General features: G+C 41.7%; 1 protein-coding gene across 1 annotated transcript in view; it reads left to right on the top strand.

Moving 5' to 3' along the window:
• LOC126101026 (cytochrome P450 6k1-like) overlaps positions 1-5216 on the top strand; it is a 99364-nt gene extending 94148 nt beyond the window's left edge. Inside the window, exon 8 of the mRNA XM_049911691.1 lies at positions 4917-5216. Coding sequence (XP_049767648.1) covers positions 4917-5083 — 167 coding nt within the window. The 3' untranslated portion in view covers positions 5084-5216. The remainder of the gene's footprint in view (positions 1-4916) is intronic.
• Positions 5217-26155: the final 20939 nt, after the last annotated feature.

Raw genomic sequence — 26155 nt, 5'->3', positions numbered from 1 at the left:
ATCTCGAAATGCTCGTGTAAAAACTCCAACACAGTGTTTGCAGTATGTGGCCTTGCTCCATCTTGCATGAACCACTGCTTGTTGAAGCGCAAGGCAGTAGCAAGAAGCTGTGGAATGAAGCTAGTGCGAAGCATGCTCAAATAACGCTCGCTGTTCACAGTTTCTTCAAAGAAAAAGGGTCCAATAAGTCCGTGACTGGAAATTGCTGCCCACGCTGTAATCCTCGGAGCATAATGTTGTCGTTCATGAAGCACTTGTGGGTTTTCAGTGGCCCAAAAGCGTACATTTTGTTTGTTAACCACACCGTCTAAATGAAAATGCGCCTCGTCTGAACACCAAACGTTGTTGAGAGTTTCGTCCCTATACTCCGCCCACTGAGCAAACAGTAGTCTCTGCTGCTTGTGTTCTTCAGTGAGCTTCTGTGCACAAGTCATCTTGTATGGGTACACATGGAGGTCACATTCAAGAATGCGTTGAACGGAGCGTCTGGATATTCCCAGTTGCACTGGCTTCCTTTCTACACGATTTCCCGGGACTTCTCTGTACAGCAACTCATACCGCTTCAATATTCTTCGGCGGCGAACCAACAGGCTTAGGCCGAGGTCGCTTCGCTTCCAATAATGTTCCTTCCTGTACAAATTTATCGCACAACCTGTGGATGGTCTTCTTGCAAGGGACCCATCGTGTGTTAAACTGTTGTCGAAAACAGTCACAACAAGGCTTTTCGTTTCATGAAAAAGTAACACAATTGCCGATCGTTGCTGTGTCGTCAGTCTTCCATTGTCAGCCATTGCTGCTTACTAGTCTCCTAACGGCAGTGTCGTGAATTACGTTTCGTAACTCATTTGTTTTACCAACGACTACTGGTACTGCTGTAGAGATCCCAGCGGGATATCTGATGTGCGTCGTAAATTGTGAAAGAAACAGTTGGTAACACATTTCGTGCGCCGCTCTGTAAATTTACGTGACTGTGAATTCCAACGATGAGGACTGGCACAGTAATAATATCATTTATTAGAAATATTTTATGCAACAAGGACGCTGGGCAAAAGATCAATCACCTCATCAGAGACGTCGCGCTGTAATACCGTGTAACACCGGACTACGCCTGATGATGACGTGTTGTCCGTTCGTAAGCTGTTTGAGATGGAAACGTTACAGTTCTGCGACCGATTGTCATTGACAAGGCGTGACATTCACCGCCTGTCTCTATCGGTTAGGATTTTCTCACAACCACTATTCTGACGCCGTCTTCATATTCTGTGACTGGTACATCATTCATTGTAGACAGGTTCCACCGTCCGCGCTGAGCTAGCCACAAATCGGGCAACCGTATTCACGGTGTGGTCGCGATCACGTCAAAACACGATAGCTCTTCTCTGTCACTGTGTATCTCTCAGTGTCGATTTATAAGGAACTTCTGGAATGTGAGGTCGTAAAAGGCCAACAATATTTACGGCATGCGACGCCCCACATATTGTCTATTACGCAACCACAATAAGGACGGCTAATGGCAAAAGGGGCGGTACTGAAGGAATCCAATGGTGAGCGCAGCATGAGGCGAGTACCTCACAGTGCTAGTGGTGTTCGTACAAAGCAGATCAATGGAAACGATAAACAAAGCAAACATTGCATTTTATCTGTAATAACAGTTGCCGAAATTGACATTTCGTCACAAAGGAACCCAAGGAAACGCAGAGTGAGAAAGAAGTAGCAGATGAAAGATTAGCGTATATGTAAAATGAACCAGTGCGATGTGTGATATCGTATATAATCGACTGTGGGGACAATGTACATGAGGAGTACAATGATGACGGTACGTGCTTAAGTGAGAGTGGTGTTGAAACAGGTAGTTCATGAAATGGTTCAAATGGCTCTGAGCACTAAGGGACTTAACATCTGAGGTCACCAATCCCTTAGAACTTAGACCGACTTAAACCTAACTAACCTAAGGACATTACACACATCCAAGCTCGAGGCAGGATTCGAACCTCCGACCGTAGCGGTGGCGCGGTTCCAGACTGAAGCGCCTAGAACCGCTCGGCCACATCCTTGTCGGACAGGGAGCCACAGATCCCATCTCCAGTGACACGTAATGAAGGAAATCAAACCAAAAAAAAAAAAAAAAAAAAAAAAAAATGATATGGTTCAAATGGCTCTGAGCACTATGGGACTTAACTTCTCAGGTCATCAGTCTCCTAGAACTTAGAACTACTTAAACATATCCAAGCTAAGGACATCACACACATCCACGCCTGAGGCAGGATTCGAACCTGCGAGCGTAGCGGTCGCGCGGTTCCAGACTGTAGCGCCTAGAACCGCTCGGCCAATCCGGCCGGCATCAGTGTCCAAGCAGCGAGTACTAAATGTAATCACGTACATGGAAGATCATCCGCTGCATAGAAAAAAAAAGGAATAGATTTCGAGTAAGTCAGCAGCAGTATCATCGTGTAGTATGAAAGAAAAACTACCGATATTCAAGCGAGGACAAGACGCACGTCTTACGAAACGCAACGTTTCCGCGTTTCAGGGATGCTCGATACAGCTTACAGGATGTGTGTGTTAGTAACCTACAACATTATGCGCATCAGAGTGCGCGCGCCACTGAGTGTAATGATTTCAAAGGAAGCAGTGAATGGTTGCATAACTTCAAACAGCTACAGAATGGAAAGACGGAACATCAATAAATTTCAAATAAAGCGTCAATTTGACGATGCACAACAAACTGCGGAATCACCCCAAAAATTTGTTCAAGAGATAAACAAATATATCCCATTGATCATAAGGAATTAGTTTTCAACTCTGACGAATTGGGATTTGAAGAGGAAATGCATATGAAAGGAGCCCTGGAAATTAGAGGTACAAGAGAGTTGTATGAAGATCGATTAACATCAATGCCTCAAAGCACTCGCATACAATTATGCTGAATGTTAATCTGGGTGGTAAATTGACTGCAAAGTTATTTATTGTGTTGAGAGAGGTTGGTGGTGCTCTGCCCCTACGATTCATTCTCGTGTACGTGAGCTTGCAAGGGCATTAGGGAATATTTACGTCACAGCAAGCAAGAGTGGGAAAATGGGCGTAAGAGAACTACAACTATGGTATGACCACTGTCTCTGACCAGTAATTGGTCGAAATAACTTGCTTCTGCTTGAATCCTGGTCTGCATATAAAAATCATACTCCTTAAGAGCAAACTATCCTTCCTGAAAAGTGTGTGACATTGCAATTCATACACCTGGCACCACTTGATAAATTCAGCCTCTGGATGTCTGTTTTTTCCGCACCTATAAAGCACATTATCGCATTGTCTGCAGCTGCGCCTTAAAAGATAGCCAGTTTCATGATAAACTCCACTACAGGCCGTTTCGTATTCCGTTGCATGTCATCACATTCCATCAGTTCTCGTCACCCTGTTACACCAGTATGATTCTATATGCATTCTTTAAGAGTGGACACCTAGCTGAAAGTCCTCCTCGGTTTGTAACTCCCAAGGAGATCGCCTTCGAATCTGATGGTGCGAACCTTTGTGATCACTGTAGCATGTGCCCCTTTATTCCGCGTTCATGGTGCAAGCTAATGATTTGTCATAACTGTTAACACAACACTTTCAAATGACACTTACCGAAGATTGAGCTTGCTACTTCGCACTCAAGAGGTTCCTTGTTTGTGCTCTAATCCCAGAAAAGCGGCTGTAACGTACACATCACACCACTACCATTACTTATGTCGTGGGTCGAGGGTCAGATGACTGCCAGGTATCCGGCCTACAGCACTCCAAAACGGGCAGTGCGCTGTTTTGTGTGGGCGCCAAACATCTAATCTGGTGGGATTACATTGTAAAACAGTAACGACCCTTGACACTCGCTAGATGTACTCCCAAATTTACAGTCACATTTGTACATTTTGTTCCGTTAAGAACGACATGTAGTGTTCTCCTGCAACGAATCTACGAATCTAGCCACTAATATGGTCTGAGTGTTGGTAGGCTCGTATTATGATCGCTAAACGACACTGCAGAACTGTGACGAATGCCTCTCGGAAGGCAAGGAAAAGGAGATGTTGTGACAAGTAGTCTAACTATATTTCACACGAAGCATTGGACCAAAGATATTTGGGGAGACCTTGGAAGACATAAATCTGGACGTGCACCTCTGTATTTGAACTACCGTCCTCCCATACGTGAGTACAGTGTCTTACCGCTGTGCCACTTCGCACAGTGGCAGGGTAGGAGGACGCCGAAACCCCATCCCACTTGCCCTCGGGGCGCTGCCTAGCAGATTGTGGAGACAATCTGTTGTGGGAAACGACAGGTGTTGTCAGTGGGATCATGACGAACCTACCCTTGCTTCTCACCGGCGAATGATCATCTCACTATAATTTTTGTCGACTACTCAATTTCTGAAGATTAAATTTAGTATTTTAACCTTCTCTCCGTCGACCTTCATTTTAGTGTATCTTCACTGAGCTACTGTATTCCCTCAAAAGTTTTCTCCTTCAGTAACAGCGCTAGAAAGTTCCTGAACTTGCACACAAACCAGACGGCGAAAAAAATCACCGGGAATGTCATCAGAACCTCTTGACGTACACTGTGGTTAAGAAGTACAGCACAATGAGAGTTCTTCATACGGTAATGAATTCCCAAAATCACGGATCATGAACAGTTGTGTAACTCTAATAACTACTTTTTCCCTGTACCTACTTCCTGATGTCAAGTGTACTTCACTCACATTTAGTCTTCTTAGTTCTGCAATTTTCAGAAACATTAATGTGCTTAAATATTCTACACTTTTCAGAATGTTAAACAAAGGCGAAATATGCATTCTGAAGTGCTTCACTGTGAAACCCTATGGAATCTTGATCTGCTGTAATTAAGTTTTTGATAATCGGATCTGACACCCTCTTTTCGATTTTCAGGTATGAGACTCGGCTTACTGCAGACCAAAGTGGGTCTTGCGAACATCCTGTCCAAGTGTTGCGTGCGACCTGCGAAGAACACAACCAGGCATGTCACCTACAACACCAGAAATGTGCTGCTGCTGCCCGCAAGGGAAATCGAGCTGCAATTTGTGGAGCGATGCTAGGAGATTCACTGGCGCGCTAACATGACATAAAGAGGAACTTTAAAGACTGTACATGGCTTAATCGCCTGCCTATTGTGCAGTAGTAGCATATGTTTGTTTCATTTTGTAATAATAAAATTATAATACTTAGGAATCTATTTATCACACATTTACTTCCTTCCTCGCACTATGGACAGAGTATTGCCAAAATTCACAGTGATAACTACACAGCTCTCATCACAGGAAAGCCCCTCGTTTTATGAACACTGAACTTTCCGCCTGCTTCCATCATGTCACTTTGGAAACAAAAACCCTGCCGCTTTTACAATTTGCATACCATGTTTTCAACTCATTTATTCGTCTACTGGCAGTTATTTATGGTATGTTATCTATTGGTGTAATTATCTACATAACATTACACTTTGTGGCCATTATTCAATTTAGCATCTGAAGCCACCCGATTTTTATAAATACCTGCTATTCAGTAAAATATGTGTAACATTTACAATAATATTGGTTATAATTAAAGTAATAACCATAAAAGGCATAATAATAATAATAATAATAATAATAATAATAATAAACCCCGTGGAGGCCCGGGAAAAGAATAGGCCTGCGGTATGTTCTGCCAGTCGTAAAAGGCGACGAAAAGAACAAACCACTACTAGGGCTAACCCCCCTTTTAGTGTGATTAGTTGGTTCAGGACAGAACTAATGAAGCCTCGGACGAGCACTGTCATGGTCGGGGACAACACTTGAACCCTATGCGCATCCACAATGGTAACAACACTGCTAGCCACACGGAAAATGATTTAAATCCAAACAGAGATGTTTTGCAGGATATGCTTCCTGCAACCACTCTAGAAGGAAAACAAAGACAGAGGATGAGATGGTCAGATGAAGTTAACCGACACCTCATGGTCTGTTATTACCAAGCAACAAACTTAGGAACCAACACAACTGGATACAGATCACAAGTATACACAACATTTATTACCAGATACCCAGAATTAAAATTTTTAACAGAGCAACGACTAGTTGATTAGATCCGTGTAATAATAAAAAATAACAGGATACCCCAGTCAGAATTAGAAAACATCAGACAACAAGTACAACAAATACTGGAACAAACTAATGTGCAATCAGAAGAAGAAGAAAATACAGTAATGGACTCAAACATCCCAGAACAAACAGACAAAGAACAACACACATCAATTAAACAATTAGAGGAAAACGAAATCTTAAGACAGCCACCAGAACAAGCACAAATAGAACACAAAGTGACACACATGTTAGATATAGAAGAAAAATTATAGCTGACATATATAGAATACAAAGACACAAATACAGACATTAGATCATTCTTGCATAGACCACCAAATAACCCACAAGTCTAAACAACAATAACAACTATCAACACAATCATACACAACAAAATAATTGAAAATACAACTATGGAAGAGTTGCAACTAATGGTTTATATAGGAGCACTCACTACACTAAATATACACAATATGCAGAGATCAGAACCAACCAAAACACAGAAGAAACCCACAAAATCAGCATGGCAACACAGGCTACAGATCAGAACAGAAAAACTGAGAAAAGACATCGGACAGCTAATACAATTTATAAGAAATGAAATATCAGACAAAAAACGTAAAAGGTTAGGTAAAATTTCACAACAAGAGTCGATAGAGCTATTAGATGAAAAGAAGCAGAAATTACAAGAATTGGCCAAACGACTTAGAAGATACAAAACAAGTGAAAATAGAAGGAAACAAAACCAAACATTCAACACAAACCAAAAGAAGTTTTACCAGAGATTAGATAACAAACAAATTAAAATAGACAATCCACCAAACATAACACACATTGAAAACTTCTGGAGCAACATACGGTCAAACCCAGTGCAACATAACAGACATGCATGGTAGATACAAGCAGAAACAGACACATACAAGATGATACCACAAATGCCTGAAGTGATAATTTTGCAACATAAAGGCACCCGAGCAATTAATTCTATGCACAATTGGAAAGCCTCTGGAAAAGATAAAATAGCAAATTTCTGGCTAAAGAAGTTCACCTCAACACATTCACATCTAACTAAATTATTTAACAGTTACATTACAGACCCATACACATTCTCTGATACACTTACACAAGGAATAACTTATCTGAAACCTAAAGATCAAGCAGACACAGCAAACCCAGCAAAATGTCTCCCCATAAAATGCCTTCCAACAATATACGAAATATTAACTGCAGTCATTACACAGAAATTAATGACACATACAATACAGAACAAAATTATAAATGAAAAACAAAAAGGCTGCTGCAAAGGAGCACGAGGATGTAAAGAGCAACTGATAATAGATGCAGAGGTGACATATCAATCTAAAACTAAAGAAAGGTCGCTACACTATGCACACATTGAATACCAAAACGCTTTTGATAGTGTACCCCACTCATGGTTACTACAAATATTGGAAATATACAAAGTAGATCCTAAATTGATACAGTACTTAATATCCCAGCAAATTCAAATATCATCACATCACAGCCAATACAGATTAAGCGTGGAATGTATCAAGGAGACTCATTAAGTCCTTTCTGGTTCTGCCTTGCTCTGAACTCACTATCCAACATGCTAAATAATACACATAATGGATATAATATTACTGGAACATACCAACACAAAATCACATATTTTCTATACATGGATGATCTAAAACTACTGGCAGCAACAAATCAACAACTCAACCAATTACTAAAGATAACAGAAGTATTCAGTAATGATGTAAATATGGCTTTTGGAACAGACAAATGTAAGAAAAATAGCATAGTCAAGGGAAAACACACTAAACAAGAAGATTACATATTGGATAACCACAGCGACTGCATAGAAGCGATGGAAAAACAGATGCCTATAAATATCTAGGATACAGACAAAAATATTAGTAGATAATACAAATATTAAAGAAGAACTAAAAGAAAAATAGAGGCAAAGACTAACAAAAAAATTGAAAACAGAATTGACAGCAAGAAACAAGACAAAAGCTATAAATACTTATGCTATACCAAAATTGACCTACTCATTTGGAGTAGTGAAATGGAGTAACACAGACATAGAAGCACTCAATACACTTACACGATCACAATGCCACAAATATAGAATACATCACATACATTCAGCAACAGAAAGATTCACATTAAGCAGAAAGGAAGGAGGAAGGGGATTTATCGACATAAAAAACCTACATTATGGACACGTAGACAATTTAAGAAAATTCTTTCTAGAACGAGCAGAAACTAGCAAAATACACATAGCAATCACTTATATAAATTCATCGGCTACACCACTGCAATTTCGTAACCACTTCTACAACCCTTTGGATCATATAACATCAACAGATACGAAGAAAGTAAATTGGAAAAAGAAAACACTACATGGCAAGCGCCCGTATGATCTAACACCGCCACACATTGATCAAGACGCATCCAACACAGGGCCAAGAAAAGACAATATATACAGTGAGACGGAAGGATTCATGATTGCAATACAGGATCAAACAATAAACACCAAATATTACAGCAAGCATATTATTAAAGATCCCAATACCACAACAGATAAATGCAGACTTTACAAACAACAAATAGAAACAGTAGATTACATCACAAGCGGATGTACAATATTGGCAAAGACAGAATACACCAGAAGGCATGACAATGGAGCAAAAATAATACATCAACAACTTGCCATAAAACATAAACTAATAAAACAACACGTTCCCACATACAAGTATGCACCACAAAATGTACTGGAGAATGATGAATACAAATTATACTGGAACAGAACCATTATAACAGATAAAACAACACCACATAACAAACCTGACATCATACTCACCAATAAAAAGAAGAAATTAACACAACTAATACAAATATCCATACCCAAGACAACAAATATACAGAAGAAAACAGGAGAAAAAACTGAAAAATACATCCAAATGGCTGAGGAAGTCAAGGACATGTGGCATCAGGATAAAGTTGACATTATACCAATTATACTATCAACTACAGGAGTCATACCACACAATATCCACCAGTACATCAACGCAATACAGCTACATCCAAACGTATGTATACAACTACAGATGTCTGTAATTATTGATACATGTTCAGTTACCCGAAAGTTCCTAAATGCAACGTAACATATACCGTACAGTTAAGAGGAAGTCACGCTTGATCAAGGTCTGCATCACTTTCCATTTTTAACCAGACATAACGTCTGAGAAAGGAAAGATAATAATAATAATAATAATAATAATAATAATAATAATAATAATAATGAGGGTTTTGCCATGCCCGTGCAAGACAGTGTGGTAAGTATACATAACAATTGGAAACATATCATTCAAGTGTAAATGGATGAAATATGTAGTAAAAATGAGTAATCGGGCTCATAAATGTATATGCAGTGGCAGGCTGACCTGCTTAACAACTTACCACGTTTGGATGATAAACTGCCGGCCACTGAAACTGTAAAGTCATTTTTGACGGGAAATATCTAAATTTTTATTTTATGCATGTACACTTTAGTAGGAACAGTATATGATTATATTTGTAGGGTATATACAGCGCAAAACGTGGCACCGACCTTACGTAGCTGTTTATGACCAAACAATCTGCAACAAACTGTATGACGTAACACGTGCACTCCAATAGTCAGAGTAGGCAGTCCTTTAACACTGCATCATAACTGCAGTCAATATTTAATATGGCCAGTGATTGCACATCTAATTACTTTTTATCTTCCCTCATCATTTATGACAGTGAGAGGAACCTGTTATTTTCTGCAGCCTTCTAGCTCTTTCTAGCAGGCCCGTGCAACACGATATTTTACTTAAAAGGACTAGGAGGTGTCATAAACGTGCTCATGGCTGAAAGCTGTCTTCCTGAGCAGGAGGAGATGCAGAATTCACTATGTCCCATCTCAACACTGCAGGCAATGTAGGGCAGCCTATCTGTCACAAAACTCTATTGTGTGAGACACTACGAATCCTTTTGGAAAGGACAACATACACTCCTGGAAATGGAAAAAAGAACACATTGACACCGGTGTGTCAGACCCACCATACTTGCTCCGGACACTGCGAGAGGGCTGTACAAGCAATGATGACACGCACGGCACAGCGGACACACCAGGAACCGCGGTGTTGGCCGTCGAATGGCGCTAGCTGCGCAGCATTTGTGCACCGCCGCCGTCAGTGTCAGCCAGTTTGCCGTGGCATACGGAGCTCCATCGCAGTCTTTAACACTGGTAGCATGCCGCGACAGCGTGGACGTGAACCGTATGTGCAGTTGACGGACTTTGAGCGAGGGCGTATAGTGGGCATGCGGGAGGCCGGGTGGACGTACCGCCGAATTGCTCAACACGTGGGGCGTGAGGTCTCCACAGTACATCGATGTTGTCGCCAGTGGTCGGCGGAAGGTGCACGTGCCCGTCGACCTGGGACCGGACCGCAGCGACGCACGGATGCACGCCAAGACCGTAGGATCCTACGCAGTCACTTCCCAGCAAATTAGGGAGACTGTTGCTCCTGGGGTATCGGCGAGGACCATTCGCAACCGTCTCCATGAAGCTGGGCTACGGTCCCGCACACCGTTAGGCCGTCTTCCGCTCACGCCCCAACATCGTGCAGCCCGCCTCCAGTGGTGTCGCGACAGGCGTGAATGGAGGGACGAATGGAGACGTGTCGTCTTCAGCAATGAGAGTCGCTTCTGCCTTGGTGCCAATGATGGTCGTGTGCGTGTTTGGCGCCGTGCAGGTGAGCGCCACAATCAGGACTGCATACGACCGAGGCACACAGGGCCAACACCCGGCATCATGGTGTGGGGAGCGATCTTCTACACTGGCCGTACACCACTGGTGATCGTCGAGGGGACACTGAATAGTGCACGGTACATCCAAACCGTCATCGAACCCATCGTTCTACCATTCCTAGACCGGCAAGGGAACTTGCTGTTCCAACAGGACAATGCACGTCCGCATGTATCCCGTGCCACCCAACGTGCTCTAGAAGGTGTAAGTCAACTACCCTGGCCAGCAAGATCTCCGGATCTGTCCCCCATTGAGCATGTTTGGGACTGGATGAAGCGTCGTCTCACGCGGTCTGCACGTCCAGCACGAACGCTGGTCCAACTGAGGCGCCAGATGGAAATGGCATGGCAAGCCGTTCCACAGGACTACATCCAGCATCTCTACGATCGTCTCCATGGGAGAATAGCAGCCTGCATTGCTGCGAAAGGTTGATATACACTGTACTAGTGCCGACATTGTGCATGCTCTGTTGCCTGTGTCTATGTGCCTGTGGTTCTGTCAGTGTGATCATGTGATGTATCTGACCCCAGGAATGTGTCAATAAAGTTTCCCCTTCCTGGGACAATGAATTCACGGTGTTCTTATTTCAATTTCCAGGAGTGTATAAAGTAAGTCCCATTTGCAAGTTTGTAAAATCATTCATTCAGAATATGATTAATTTTTGCCAGCAATATTGCATTACTCATTATAATCCATCTCAAAAGCCACCAACGTAAAACTTAGCAAAATTTATTCTTGTCAAGAAAAAGTTTAACTATGAATTACGTAACTTCAGTCAAATTAATGAAAGAATGACGTCAACTTTGCTATTAAAGAATAACGTCAGCTTTGGTAATAAATACAGCCACTTATTATGACAGCCCACCAGCATTTAATAGAGTATAGTAAAACAGAGTAAGTATATTCATGTCGCAGTTCGATGTCGCAGTCAGATGGCGATCCAGTATCAGTAAAAAAGGTAAGGAACAGTTTTGGGTTATTGCAGGTAACGACTGAGGGCCACGACGACGACACATTCAATGTTTCGTCAAAATAATCAGAAAATAACTTTTAATAAGCAGCAATTAAATTTGTATGCGAAGATTGAGAAAGAGAATTAATTTCAAACGGAAGATTTCATTTGTTATTATTAAGCAAGAAGTAGAAATACTAAGGGAAGGTTTCTTAGGTTGGGAAGGTTGCGTAACAAAAAAATAGATATAGAGGAGACGGGAAGGTTTCAGTGTTGTAAATTAATGAACTTGTAGACGATATTAATAATAACCTCAGACTTTTCGCAGATGATGTAGTTATCTACGATGAAGTATTATGTGAAAGAAGCTGCATAAATGTTGAATCAGATCTTGAATACAAAGATTGGCAACTTGCTTTAAATGTCCAGAAATATAAAACTGTGAACTTCGTAAAAGAAAAAAAAAAAAAAAACACAGCATCCAATGACTGTAATGTCAGTGAGTCACTGTTTAAATCGGCCAACTCATACAAATACCTGAGTGTAACACATTGCAGGGATATGAAATAGAATGGCAATATGGGCTTAAGCGTTGGTAAAGAAGGAGGTAGACATTGGTATATTGGTAGAATACTGGGGAAGTGTAATCTGTCTACAGAGGATATTCCAAATTACATACAAATCACTAGTGCGACCGTTTCTAGAATATTGCTCAGGCGTGTGCATCTCTTACCAATAGAACTAAAAGGGTATATTGAAAGTACAGGGTGTTTCAAAAATGACATTTTGTTGCAATATGCTTGGAACAACAGTACATTTTCAGGCGGACAAACTTTCGAAATTACAGTAGTTACAATTTTCAACAACAGATGGCGCTGCAAGTGATGTGAAAGATATAGAAGACAACGCAGTCTGTGGGTGCGCCATTCTGTATGTCGTCTTTCTGCTGTAAGCGTGAGCTGTTCACAACGTGCAAGTGTGCTGTGGACAACATGGTTTATTCCTTAGAACAGAGGATTTTTATGGTGTTGGAATTCCACCGCCTAGAACACAATGTTGTTGCAACAAGACGAAGTTTTCAACGGAGGTTTAATGGAACCAAAGGACCGAAAAGCGATACAATAAAGGATCTGTTTGAAAAATTTCAACGGACTGGGAACGTGACGGATGAACGTGCTGGAAAGGTAGGGCGACCGCGTACGGCAACCACAGAGGGCAACGCGCAGCTAGTGCAGCAGGTGATCCGACAGTGGCCTCGGGTTTCCGTTCGCCGTGTTGCAGCTGCGGTCCAAATGACGCCAATGTCCACGTATCGTCTCATGCGCCAGAGTTTGCACCTCTATCCGTACAAAATTCAAACGTGGCAACCCCTCAGCGCCGCTACCGTTGCTGCACGAGAGACATTCGCTAACGATATAGTGCACAGGATTGATGACGGCGATATGCATGTGGGCAGCATTTGGTCTACTGACGAAGCTTATTTTTACCTGGACGGATTCGTCAATAAACAGAACTGGCGCATATGGGGAACCGAAAAGCCCCATGTTGCAGTCCCATCGCCCCTGCATCCTCAAAAAGTACTGGTCTGGGCCGCCATTTCTTCCAAAGGAATCATTGGCCCATTTTTCAGATCCGAAACGATTACTGCATCACGCTATCTGGACATTCTTCGTGAATTTGTGGCGGTACAAACTGCCTTAGACGACACTGCGGACACCTCGTGGTTTATGCAAGATGGTGCCCGGCCACATCGCACGGCCGACGTCTTTAGTTTCCTGAATGAATATTTCGATGATCGTGTGATTGCTTTGGGCTATCCGAAACATACAGGAGGCGGCGTGGATTGGCCTCCCTATTCGCCAGACATGAACCCCTGTGACTTCTTTCTGTGGGGACACTTGAAAGACCAGGTGTACCGCCAGAATCCAGAAACAATTGAACAGCTGAAACAGTACATCTCATCTGCATTTGAAGCCATTCCGCCAGACACGTTGTCAAAGGTTTCGGGTAATTTCATTCAGAGACTACGCCATATTATTGCTATGCATGGTGGATATGTGGAAAATATCGTACTATAGAGTTTCCCAGACCGCAGCGCCATCTGTTGTTGAAAATTGTAACTACTGTAATTTCGAAAGTTTGTCTGCCTGAAAATGTACTGTTGTCCCAAGCATATTGCAACAAACGGTGTATTTCTATCGCTGCTCGTTTAGTTTTTATTGCCGTTTCAAATATACCGGTCATTTTTGAAACACCCTGTATATGGCGAAGGGCAGCACGAATGGACACAGGTTTATTTGATCCGTGAAGTAGTGTCACAGAGATACTGAAGAAACTGAACTGGAAGACTCTTCAAGATAGACGTAAACTGCTTCGAGAACTCCTGTTAACAAAGTTTCAAGAACCGGCTGTAAATGACGATTCTAGGAATATACTACAAGGCTATTAACAAAGCTTTAAGAACCGGCTTTAAATGATGACTCTAGGAATATAATACATTCTCCTAAGTATCGCTCATTTAGGGATCGTGAGGAGAAGATTACAATAATTACTGCTCGCACAGAGGAATTCAAACCATCATTCTTCCTGCGCTCCATTCGTGAACGGGACGAAACCCTAATAAGTGATAAAGTGGGACGTACCCTCTGACACATACCTACGGTTGTTTGCTGAGAGTAGATGTAGACGTAAATGTAAAATGTTCAGACACGCCTGCCCCGAACGGAGCGCTCTCCAACAACTGACGACGCTTATTACGAATAAAAACTTGCGCGGGTGCTTTATCCACTGTAACGATCCATTTTTCTATATGTCTCATACACTGAGCACGCAATTAGGGGTCGTTTTTTTGAAACCCAGGAATTGTCTCCCATTGGGACGCAGAAGTTTCTGATTTGCCTCAAAGGTGATGGTGCAGAGGTGTGGCGCCCCGTGACGTCACCCTCGGGCTTGACAACGTTTCAAACAGCATGGTGTCGACACACGTATATAAAAAAGAAAAGAAAAGAAAAGAAAAAGCCCGCCACAGTTCAGAAGTTAGTGTGCATCAGATCATGTTCACTGCGTTTGAAGCCATATGGTGTCTTTAGAGAAGCCATGAATCGTCTGGGGGGAGGGGCGGGTTATTTACTTATTTCTCAAGTAAAGATGCTGCCTGTTTTTATATAGCAGTTCGTACATATATATATATATATATATATATATATATATATATATATATATATATATATATATTTATTTATTTATTTATTGTTCCGTGGGACCAAATTAAGGAGAAGTCCCCATGGTCATGGAACGAGTCAATACATGAAATTATAACACGATATTAGAAACAGATAAAATGAAATATAAAAAAACATATTCAGGTGACAAGTCGTAAATTTAAATAAAGAAAATCAACAATGTAACACTGGAATCTGCTTAAATTTTTAGCTCTTCCAGGAGCTCCTCGACAGAATAGAAGGAGTGAGCCATGAGGAAACTCTTCAGTTTAGACTTAAAAGTGTTTGGGCTACTGCTAAGATTTTTGAGTTCTTGTGGTAGCTTATTGAAAATGGATGCAGCAGAATACTGCACTCCTTTCTGCACAAGAGTCAAGGAAGTGCATTCCACATGCAGATTGGATTTCTGCCTAGTATTAACTGAGTGAAAGCTGCTAACTCTTGGGAATAGGCTAATATTGCTAACAACAAACGACATTAAAGAAAATATATACTGTGAGGGCAATGTCAGATTTCCCAGACTATTGAATAGGGGTCGACAAGAGGTTCTCGAACTTACACCACATATAGCTCGAACAGCCCGTTTTTGAGCCAAAAATGCCCTTTTTGAATCAGAAGAATTACCCCAAAAAAATAATACCATACGGCATAAGCGTATGGAAACATGCGAAGTAGACTACTTTTCATGTTGAAGTGTCACTTATTTCAGATACTGTTCTAACGGTAAATAAAGCAGCGTTTAGTTTCTGAACAAGATCCTGAACGTGGGCTTTCCACAACAGCTTACTATCTATCCGAACTCCTAGGAACTTGAACTGTTCCGTCTAGCTTATAATATGCCCATTCTGTCTGATAAAAATATCGGTTCTTGTTGAATTGTGAGTAGAAACTGTAAAAACTGAGTCTTATGTGATTTAGCATCAAATTATTTTCCACAAGCCACGAACTTATTTCATGAACTACGTTATTTGATACTGTTTCAATATTACACACAAGATCCTTCACTATCAAGCTGGTGTCATCAGCAAACAGAAATATTTTTGAATCACCTGTAATACTAGAAGGCATATCATTTATATAAATAAGAAACAGCAGTGGCCCCAGCACCAACCCTTGGGGAACGCCCCACTTAACAGTGCCCCATTGGGACTGAACATCACTACCACTCTCAATATTGTGGAGAATTACCTTCTGCTTTCTGTTCTTAAGGTAAGAGGCGAACCAATTGTAAGCTACTCCCCTTACTCCATAATAATCCAACTTCTGCAGTAACATTTTGTGGTCAACACAGTCAAAAGCCTTCGTTAAATCAAAGAAAACACCTAGCGTTCGCAACCTTTTATTTAATCCGTCCAAAACCTCACAGAGAAAAGAGAATATAGCATTTTCAGTTGTTAAACCATTTCTAAAACCAAACTGAACATTTGACAGCAAATTATGTGAATTTAAATGCTCCAGTAACCTTGCATATACAACCTTCTCGATAACTTTAGCAAACACCGATGGCATAGAAATAGGTCTATAATTGTCAACATTATCCCTGTCTCCCTTTTTATAAAGTGGCTTCACTACCGAGTACTTTAATCGGTCAGGAAACCGACCACTACTAAAGGAAAAGTTACATATATGGCTAAGTACTGGGTTAACATACATAGAACAATACTTCAGTATTCTGCTAGATACCCCGTCATATCCATGAGAGTTCTTGGTCTTTAGTGATTTAATTATTAACTCAATCTCCCTCTTGTCAGTATCATGGAGGAGCATTTCAAGTAACAGACTCGGAACACTTTTTTCTAAGAGCGCTATATGATTCCCTGTTGAGACTAGGTTTCTATTTAGTTCACCTGCAATATTCAGAAAGTGATTATTAAATACTGTACATATATGCGACTTATCAGTAACACGGACATTCCCACTACGCACTGATTCTATATCCTCGACCTGTCTCTGCAGACCAGCCACTTCCTTTACAACTGACCATACGGTTTTAATTTTATCCTGAGACTTAGCTATTCTATCTGCGTACCACATACTTTTTGCGTTCCTAATAACATTTTTAAGCACCTTACAATACTGTTTGTAACGGGCCGCTGCATTTAGATTTCAACTGTTTCTAACGTTTTGATATAATTGCCACTTTGTTCTACAAGATATTCTTATCCCTCTAGTCAGCCAACCAGGCTGCCTGTTTGTGCTAGTACCCTGTTTTGAACGTTCTAACGGAAGGCAACTTTCAAAGAGCACGAGAAAAGTCTTGAGAAAAGCACTATATTTATCGTCTACTGTATCAGCGCTATAAACATCTTGCCCCTCTTGTTCCTTGATAAGGTTTATAAAGGTCTCTACAGCAACTGGATCAGCTTTCCTAAACACCTTTTTGCTAACAGAATGCCCTTCTAGTAATGAGGAATGAACAAAAATGTTGTCTATGGTTGTTCTACTGTTCCCTCAGTCATTGGATATAATACACTACTGGCCATTAAAAGCTACACCAAGAAGAAATGCAGACAATAAACGGGTATTCATTGGACGAATATATTATACTAGAACTGACATGTGATTACATTTTCACGCAATTTGGGTGCATAGATCGTGATAAATCAGTACCCAGAACAACCACCTATGGCCGTAATAACGGCCTTGATGCGCCTGGGCAGTGAGTCAAACAGAGCTTGGATGGCGTGTACAGGTACAGCTGCCCATGCAGCTTCAACACGATACCACAGTTCATCAAGAGTAGTGACTGGCGTATTGTGATGAGCTCGGCCACCATTGAACAGACGTTTTCAGGTGGTGAGAGATCTGGAGAATGTGCTGGCCAGGGCAGCAGTCGAACATTTTCTGTATCGAGAAAGGCCCGTACAGGACGTGCAACATGCGGTCGTGCATTATCCTGCTGAAGTATAGGGTTTCGCAGGGATCGAATGAAGGGTAGAGCCACGGGTCGTAACACATCTGAAATGTAACGTCCACTGTTCAAAGTGCCGTCAATGCGAACAAGAGGTGACCGAGACGTGTAACCAAGGGCACCCCATACCATTACGCCGGGTGATACGCCAGTATGGCGATGACGAATTCACGCTTCCAATGTGTGTTCACCGCGATGTCGCCAAACACAGATGCGACCATCATGATGCAGTAAACAGAACCTGGATTCATCCGAAAAAATGACGTTTTGCCATTCGTGCACCCAGGTAGTCCATGCTGCTGCTAACGTCGTCGAACTGTACGCGCAGATGGTTGTTGTCTTGCAAACGTCCCCATTTGTTGACTCATGGATCGAGACATGGCTACACGATCCGTTACAGCCATGCGGATAAGATGCTTGTCATTTCGACTGCTAGTGATACGAGGCCGTTGGTATCCAGCACGGCGTTCCGTATTACCCCCCTGAACCCAAAGATTCCATATTCTGCTAACAGTCATTGGATCTCGACCAACGCGAGCAGCAATGTCGCGATACGGTAAACCGCAATCGTGATAGGCTACAATCCGACCTTTATAAAAGTCGGAAACGTGATGGTACGCATTTCTCCTCCTTACACGAGGCATCACAATAACGTTTCACCAGGCAACGCCGGTCAACTGCTGTTTGTGTATGAGAAATCAGCCGGAAACCTTCCTCATGTCAGCACGTTGTAGGTGTCGCCACCGGCGCCAACCTTGTATGATTGCTCTGAAAAGCTAATGATTTGCATATCACAGCATCTTCTTCCTGTCGGTTAAATTTCGCTTTTGTAGCATGTCATCTTCGTGGTGTAGCAATTTTAATGGCCAGTAGTGTATTTGTCTTGTATTGTCTGTGTATTTCTATGACCCTATTTACTGCCTCGCCGATGGATTTATGTGCTCGAAAACCAAACTGATGTGGGCTAAACGCGAAGAGCTGCAGGTGCGACTGAAGTCTGTCGCACAGCAGTCTCTCTTGTACCTTTGCCAGAATGTTAACGAGGCTTATTGGTCTGTACGTCTTAGAGTCAGTCGGGTCTTCGTCCTCCGTTTTCTTTATTATAACTGCATTTGCCGTCTTCTATATGTTCGCTATTCGTCCTTCTAGAAGAGCATCATTCAGTAAGTCTGTCAGGTATGGTACGATAAGTGGAGCAGCTTGTTTGACGGTTACGGGGTGGATGCCATCAGGGCCAGGAGACATTTTGTTTTTTATTTTGTGTGTTGTCAGTGGAACTTCTTTGCGAGCTTCGTTTTTATATTTTTGAGACAGTAGTCTGCACCCGTACTCTAGGGGTAGCGTCTTTGATTCTTTTTGAAAAAACATCTTTCGGCCAGGTTTCGAATCCCGCCACTGCTTAAAGTTTGATTAATAATCAGCATTGGCGGCTGAAGACTGCCGGCATAAGAAGTCAGCCTCATTCTGCCAAAGGCCTCGTGAAAGAGGACGGAGGAGCGGACGGAGGTTCAGGGCACTCTCTTGTCCTAGGGGTGGGAAATTGCCCCTAAAGGTGGAAGAATCAGCAATGATCAACGGCATGCGGATGAAGAAGGCCATGGGAACCACTGCATTAAAGACACGTAACGTCTATCCACAAGACATGTGGCCTGTAATTGAAGAAGTGTCATGACGATCTCCCCATTGGCAAAAGATTCCGGAATAGTCCTCCAATCCGATCTCCGGGAGGGGACTGCCAAGAGGGAGGCTACCTTGAGAAAAAGACTGAATAATCAGCTCAAGGATAACGTACTACGAGTCGGGGCGTGGAATGGCGTAAGCTTAAACGTGGTAGGGAAAGTAGAAAATTTTAAAAGGGAAATGCAAAGGCTCAATCTAGATACAGTAGGGGTCAATGAAGTGAAGTGGAAAGAAGACAAGGATTTCTGGCCAGATGAGTGTAGGGTAAGATCAACAACTGCAGAAAATGGTATAACAGGTGTAGGACTCGTTATGAATAGGAAGGTAGGGCAGAGGGCGTGTTACTGTGAACAGTTCATTGAGCAGGTTGTTCTAATCAGAATCGACAGCAGACTAACACCGACAACGATAGTTCAGGTATACATGCCGCAAGCTGAAGATGAAGAGATAGAGAAAGTGTATGGGGATATTGAAAGGATAATGCAGTGTGTAAAGGGAGATGAAAATCTAATAATCGTGGGGGACTGGAATGCAGTTGTAGGGAAAGGAGTAGAAGAAAAGGTTACAGGAGAATATGGGCTTGGGACAAGGAATGAGACAGGAGAAAGACTAATTGAGTTCTGTAACAAGTTCTAGCTAGTAACAGCGAATACTCTGTTCAAGAAACACAACAGGAAGAGATATACCTGGAAAAGGCCGAGTGATGCGGGAAGATTTCAGTTAGATTACATCATGGTCAGACGGAGATACTCAGATACTGGATTCTAAGGTGTACCCAGGAGCTGATATAGAGTCAGATCTCAGTATAGTAGTGATGAAGAGTAGGGTGAAGTTTAAGACATTAGTCAGGAAGAATCAATACGCAAAGAAGTGGGATACGGAAGTACTAAGGAATGACGAGATACGCTTGAAGTTCTCTGAGGCGATAGATACAGCAATAAGGAATAGCTCAGTAGGCAGTACAGTGGAAGAGGAATGGACATCTCTAAAAAGGGCCATCACAGAAGTTGGAAAGGAAAACGTAGGTACAAAGAAAGTAAATGCGAAGAAACCATAGGTAACAGAAGAAATACTTCAATTGCTCAATGAAAGGAGAAAGTGTAAAAATTTCCCGGGAAACACAGGAATACATAAATACAAGTCGCTGAGGTATGAAATAAATAGGAAGTAAAGGGAACCTAAGACTAAATGGCTGCAGGGAAAATATGAAGACATTCAAAAAGAAATGATTGTCGGGAGGACGGATTCATCTCACAGGAAAGTCAAAACAATCTTCGGTGACACTAAAAGCAAGGGTGATAACATTAAGGGTGCAACGGGAATTCCACTGTTAAATGCAGAGGAGAGAGCGGATAGGTGGAAAGAATACATTGAAAGCCTCTATGAAGGGTAAGATTTGTCTGATGTGATAGAAGAAGAAATAGAATTTAGAAGAGATAGGGGAGCCAGTATTAGAACCAAAATTTAAGAGAGCTTCGGAGGGCTTAAGATCAAATGAGGCAGAAGGGATAAATAACATTCCATCAGAATTTCTAAAATCATTGGGGGGAAGTGGCAAAAAAAAGGCTATTCACGTTATTGTGTAGAACATATGAGTCTGGGGACATATCATCTGACTTTTGGAAAAGCATCATCCACACAATTCCGAAGACGGAAAGAGCTGACATGTGTGAGAATTATCGCAGAATCAGCTTAACAGCTCATGTACCCAAGTCTCTTACAGGAATAATATACAGAAGAATGGAAAAGGAAATTGAGGATGCAGTAGATGACGATCAGTTTGGCTTTAGGAAAGGTAAAAGCACGAGAGAGGCAATTCTGACGTTGCGGTTAATAATGGAAGCAAGGCTAAAGAAAAATCAAGATACGTTCATAGGATTTGTCGACCTGGAAAAAGCGTTAGAAAATGTAAAATGGTGCAAGATGTTCGAAATTCTGAAAAAAGTAGGAGTAAGCTATGGGGAGGGACGGGTCATTATGTGCAACAGCCAAGAGGGAATAATAAGAGTGGACGACCAAGAACGAAGGGCTCGTATTAAGAAGGGTGTAAGACAAGGTTGTAGCCCTCACCCTTACTGTCCAGTCTGTACATCGAGGAAGCAATGATGGAAATGAAAGAAGGGTTCAGGAGTGGAATTAAAATTCAAGGTGAAAGGATATCAATGACACGATTGGCTGATGACATTGCTATCTTGAGTGAAAGTGAAGAAGAATTACATGATCTGTTGGACGGAATGGACAGTCTGATGAGTGCAGAGTGTGGATTGAGAGTAAATCGAAGAAAAACGAAGGTAATGAGAAGTAGTAGTAGTGAGAGCAGCGAGAAACTTAACAGCAGGTTTGATGGTCACGAACTAGATGAAGTTAAGGAATTCTGCTATCTAGGCAGTAAAATGACAAATGACAGACGTAGCAAGGACATCAAAAGCAGGCTAGCAATGGAAAATAGAAGCGTACTAATGTCAAATATCGGCCTTAATTTGAGGAAGAAATTTCTGAGAATGTACGTTAGGAGTACAGCATTGTACGGTAGTGAAACGTGGACTGTGGGAAAACCGGAACAGAAGAGAATCGAAGCATTTGAGATGTGGTGCTACAGACGAATGTTGTAAATTAGGTGGATTGGTAAGGGAAGGAATGAGGATGTTCTGCGCAGAATCGGAGAGGAAAGGAACAGATGGAAACCACTGACAAAGAGAAGGGACAGGATGGTAGGACATCTGTTAAGACATGAGAGAATGACTTCCATGGCACTAGAGGGAGCTGTAGATGGGAAAAACTGTAGAGGAAGACAGAGATTGGAATACAGCCAGCAAATAACTGAGGATGTAGGTTACAAGTGCTACTCTGAGACGAAGAGTTTAGCACAGGAGAGGAATTCCTGGCGGGCCGCGTCAAACCAGTCAGAATACTGATGACAAAAAAGAAAAAGAAAGTCTACGAAGAGCAGTTTGAAGTTGGTCGTCCTGACAGTGGTCTTCGTCAAGAAGTAGTTTGTTGAGAAGATACTGTGCTGCGCATCTCCTGTCTCTTGTGGTAGTACCATCTGGTTTCTTCACTGTTGATAGTACTACAGGAGTCTTTATTCGTTCAGTCTGCAGTTTAATCGGCTCCCCCAGATGTTGTTCTGTAAGTTTGTCCTAACGTATGTGTCCCAGTGGTCTTTCCTGGTCTTATGTAGTTCGTCGTTGTATCGTATTGTAGTGTCACGGTAATGTTGAAATCTAATTTCTCTTTCCTGCGCTGTCTTTGATTTTTGGTAATGTGGCCTTTTCTTAGTCTTGTTAATAGCGCTGACAATGGTGCCCTTTGTTTGGGTGCATGGCGTGCTGCAGGCATTGCTGTAGCTTGTGCTCTCTGTAAAACGTCTGCAAGAACGTGAGCTCTGTAATCTATGCTGCGTTGGGTGCCACACAAAGGAAACTCTTCAATCACTTGCCTTAGTTTCTGCCTGTTTGCTTTGGGTAGTAGCAACCTTGGGTGTGGTAATGTGTCTGTGTCTGTTTTAGTGTGTATAATTATTGTGCTGTGATCACTGAGTGTTCTCTTATCGAGCACCCACCAGTATTAAGGGGACACAGTCGCAAACAGGCTCAAAAAAATCGAATTTTTTTTGGTCTTAATCTATGCTCCAATTATTTGGCTACAAAATGCCGTTTGTTTCATACAAATCTGATTATTAGGTTCGGAGTTATTAATTTGTTCGTGAAGCATGGTAACTAGCACCACGTCCATTTTTGCTGTGTCTTGCGCAGTAGTCAGCATTGACTATAGTACAACAATCATTTATGTTCCACGGATATAAATACTCTTTATTTGGGTTTCAAAAGAGAATTGTTATTCTGATGTTTGCCAGCCTGTCTGCATTTCGACTATCGTTTGTCAGTTTCTTCATCCTAGTTGTTTACGTTTTGGTGATACAAATGAAATGATTTTGTGAAACGTTGTAACACAATGGGTAGAATAAGGAAGTTTGGATATGTTGTTGTTGTTGTGGTCTTCAGTCCTGAGACTGGTTTGATGCAGCTCTCCATGCTACTCTATCCTGTGCAAGCTTCTTCATCTCCCAGTACCTACTGCAACCTACATCTTTCTGAATCTGCTTAGTGTATTCATCTCTTGGTCTCCCCCTACGATTTTTACCCTCCACGCTGCCCTCCAATACTAAATTGGTGATCCCTTGATGCCTCAGAACATGTCCTACCAACCGATCCCTTCTTCTGGTCAAGTTGTGCCACAAACTTCTCTTCTCCCCAATCCTATTCAATACTTCCTCATTAGTTATGTGATCTACCCATCTAATCTTCAGCATTCTTCTGTAGCACCACATTTCAAAAACTTCTATTCTCTTCTTGTCCAAACTATTTACCATCCATGTTTCGCTTCCATACATGGCTACACTCCATACAAATACTTTCAGAAATGACTTCCTGACACTTAAATCTATACTCGATGTTAACAAATTCCTCTTCTTCAGAAACGCTTTCCTTGCCATTGCCAGTCTACATTTTATATCCTCTCTACTTCGACCATCATCAGTTATTTTGCTCCCCAAATAGCAAAACTCCTTTACTACTTTAAGTGTCTCATTTCCTAATCTAATAGCCTCAACATCACCCGACTTAATTCGACTACATTCCATTATCCTCGTTTTGCTTTTGTTGATGTTCATCTTATATCCTCCCTTCAAGACAATATCCATTCCGTTCAACTGCTCTTCCAAGTCCTTTGCTGTCTCTGACAGAATTACAATGTCATCGGCGAACCTCAACATTTTTATTTCTTCTCCATGGATTTTAATACCTATTCCGAATTTTTCTTTTGTTTCCTTTACTGCTTGCTCAATATACAGATTTAATAGCATCAGGGAGAGGCTACAACCCTGTCTTACTCCCTTCCAAACCACTGCTTCTCTTTCATGCCCCTCGACTCTTATAACTGCCATCTGGTTTCTATACAAATTGTAAATAGCCTTTCGCTCCCTGTATTTTTCCCCTGCCACCTTTAGAATTTGAAAGAGAGTATTCCAGTCAACATTGTCAAAAGCTTTCTCTACGTCTACAAATGCTAGGAACGTAGGTTTGCCTTTCCTTAATCTTTCTTTTAAGATAAGTCGTAAGGTCAGTATTGCCTCACGTGTTCCAGTATTTCTACGGAATCCAAACTGATCTTCCCCGAGGTCGGCTTCTACTAGTTTTTCCATTCGTCTGTAAAGAATTCGTGTTAGTATTTTGCAGCTGTGGCTTATTAAACTGATTGTTCGGTAATTTTCACATCTGTCCACACCTGCTTTCTTTGGGATTGGAATTATTATATTCTTCTTGAAGTCTGAGAGTATTTCGCCTGTTTCATACATCTTGCTCACCAGATGGTAGAGTTTTGTCAGGACTGGCTCTCCCAAGGCCGTCAGTAGTTCCAATGGAATGTTGTCTACTCCGGGGGCCTTGTTTCGACTCAGGTCTTGCAGTGCTCTGTCAAACTCCTCACGCAATATCATGTCTCCCATTTCATCTTCATCTACATCCTCTTCGATTTCCATAATATTGTCCTCAAGTTCATCGCCCTTGTATAGACCCTCTATATACTCCTTCCACCTTTCTGCTTTCCCTTCTTTGCTTAGAACTGGGTTTCCATCTGAGATCTTGATTTTCATACAAGTGGTTCTCTTATCTCCAAAGGTCTCTTTAATTTTCCTGTAGGCAGTATCTATCTTACCCCTAGTGAGATAAGCCTCCACATCCTTACATTTGTCTTCTAGCCATGCCTGCTTAGCCATTTTGCATTTCCTGTCGATCTCATTTTTGAGACTTTTGTATTCCTTTTTGCCTGCTTCACTTACTGCATTTTTATATTTTCTCCTTTCATCAATTAAATTTAATATTTCTTCTGTTACCCAAGGATTTCTACTAGCCCTCTTCTTTTTACCTACTTGATCCTCTGCTGCCTTCACTACTTCATCCCTCAAAGCTACCCATTCTTCTTCTACTGTATTTCTTTACCCCATTCCTGTCAGTTGTTCTCTTATGCTCTCCGTGAAACTCTATACAACCTCTGGTTTAGTCAGTTTATCCAGGTCCCATCTCTTTAAATTCCCACCTTTTTGCAGTTTCTTCAGTTTTAATCTACAGGTCATAACCAATAAATTGTGGTCAGAGTCCACATCTGCCCCTGGAAATGTCTTACAATTTAAAACCTGGTTCCTGAATCTCTGTCTTACCATTATATAATCTATCTGATACCTTTTAGTATCTCCAGGGTTCTTCCATGTATACAACCTTCTATCATGATTCTTAAACCAAGTGTTAGCTATGATTAAGTTGTGCTCTGTGCAAAATTCTACCAGGCGGTTTCCTCTTTCATTTCTTAGCCCCAATCCATATTCACCTACTACGTTTCCTTCTCTCCCTTTTCCTACACTCGAATTCCAGTCACCCAAGACTAT

Source organism: Schistocerca cancellata, chromosome 9 (genome assembly GCF_023864275.1).
Source record: "Schistocerca cancellata isolate TAMUIC-IGC-003103 chromosome 9, iqSchCanc2.1, whole genome shotgun sequence".
NCBI classification, from domain to species: domain Eukaryota; kingdom Metazoa; phylum Arthropoda; class Insecta; order Orthoptera; family Acrididae; genus Schistocerca; species Schistocerca cancellata.
This window is presented reverse-complemented; position numbering and strand designations above follow the sequence as displayed.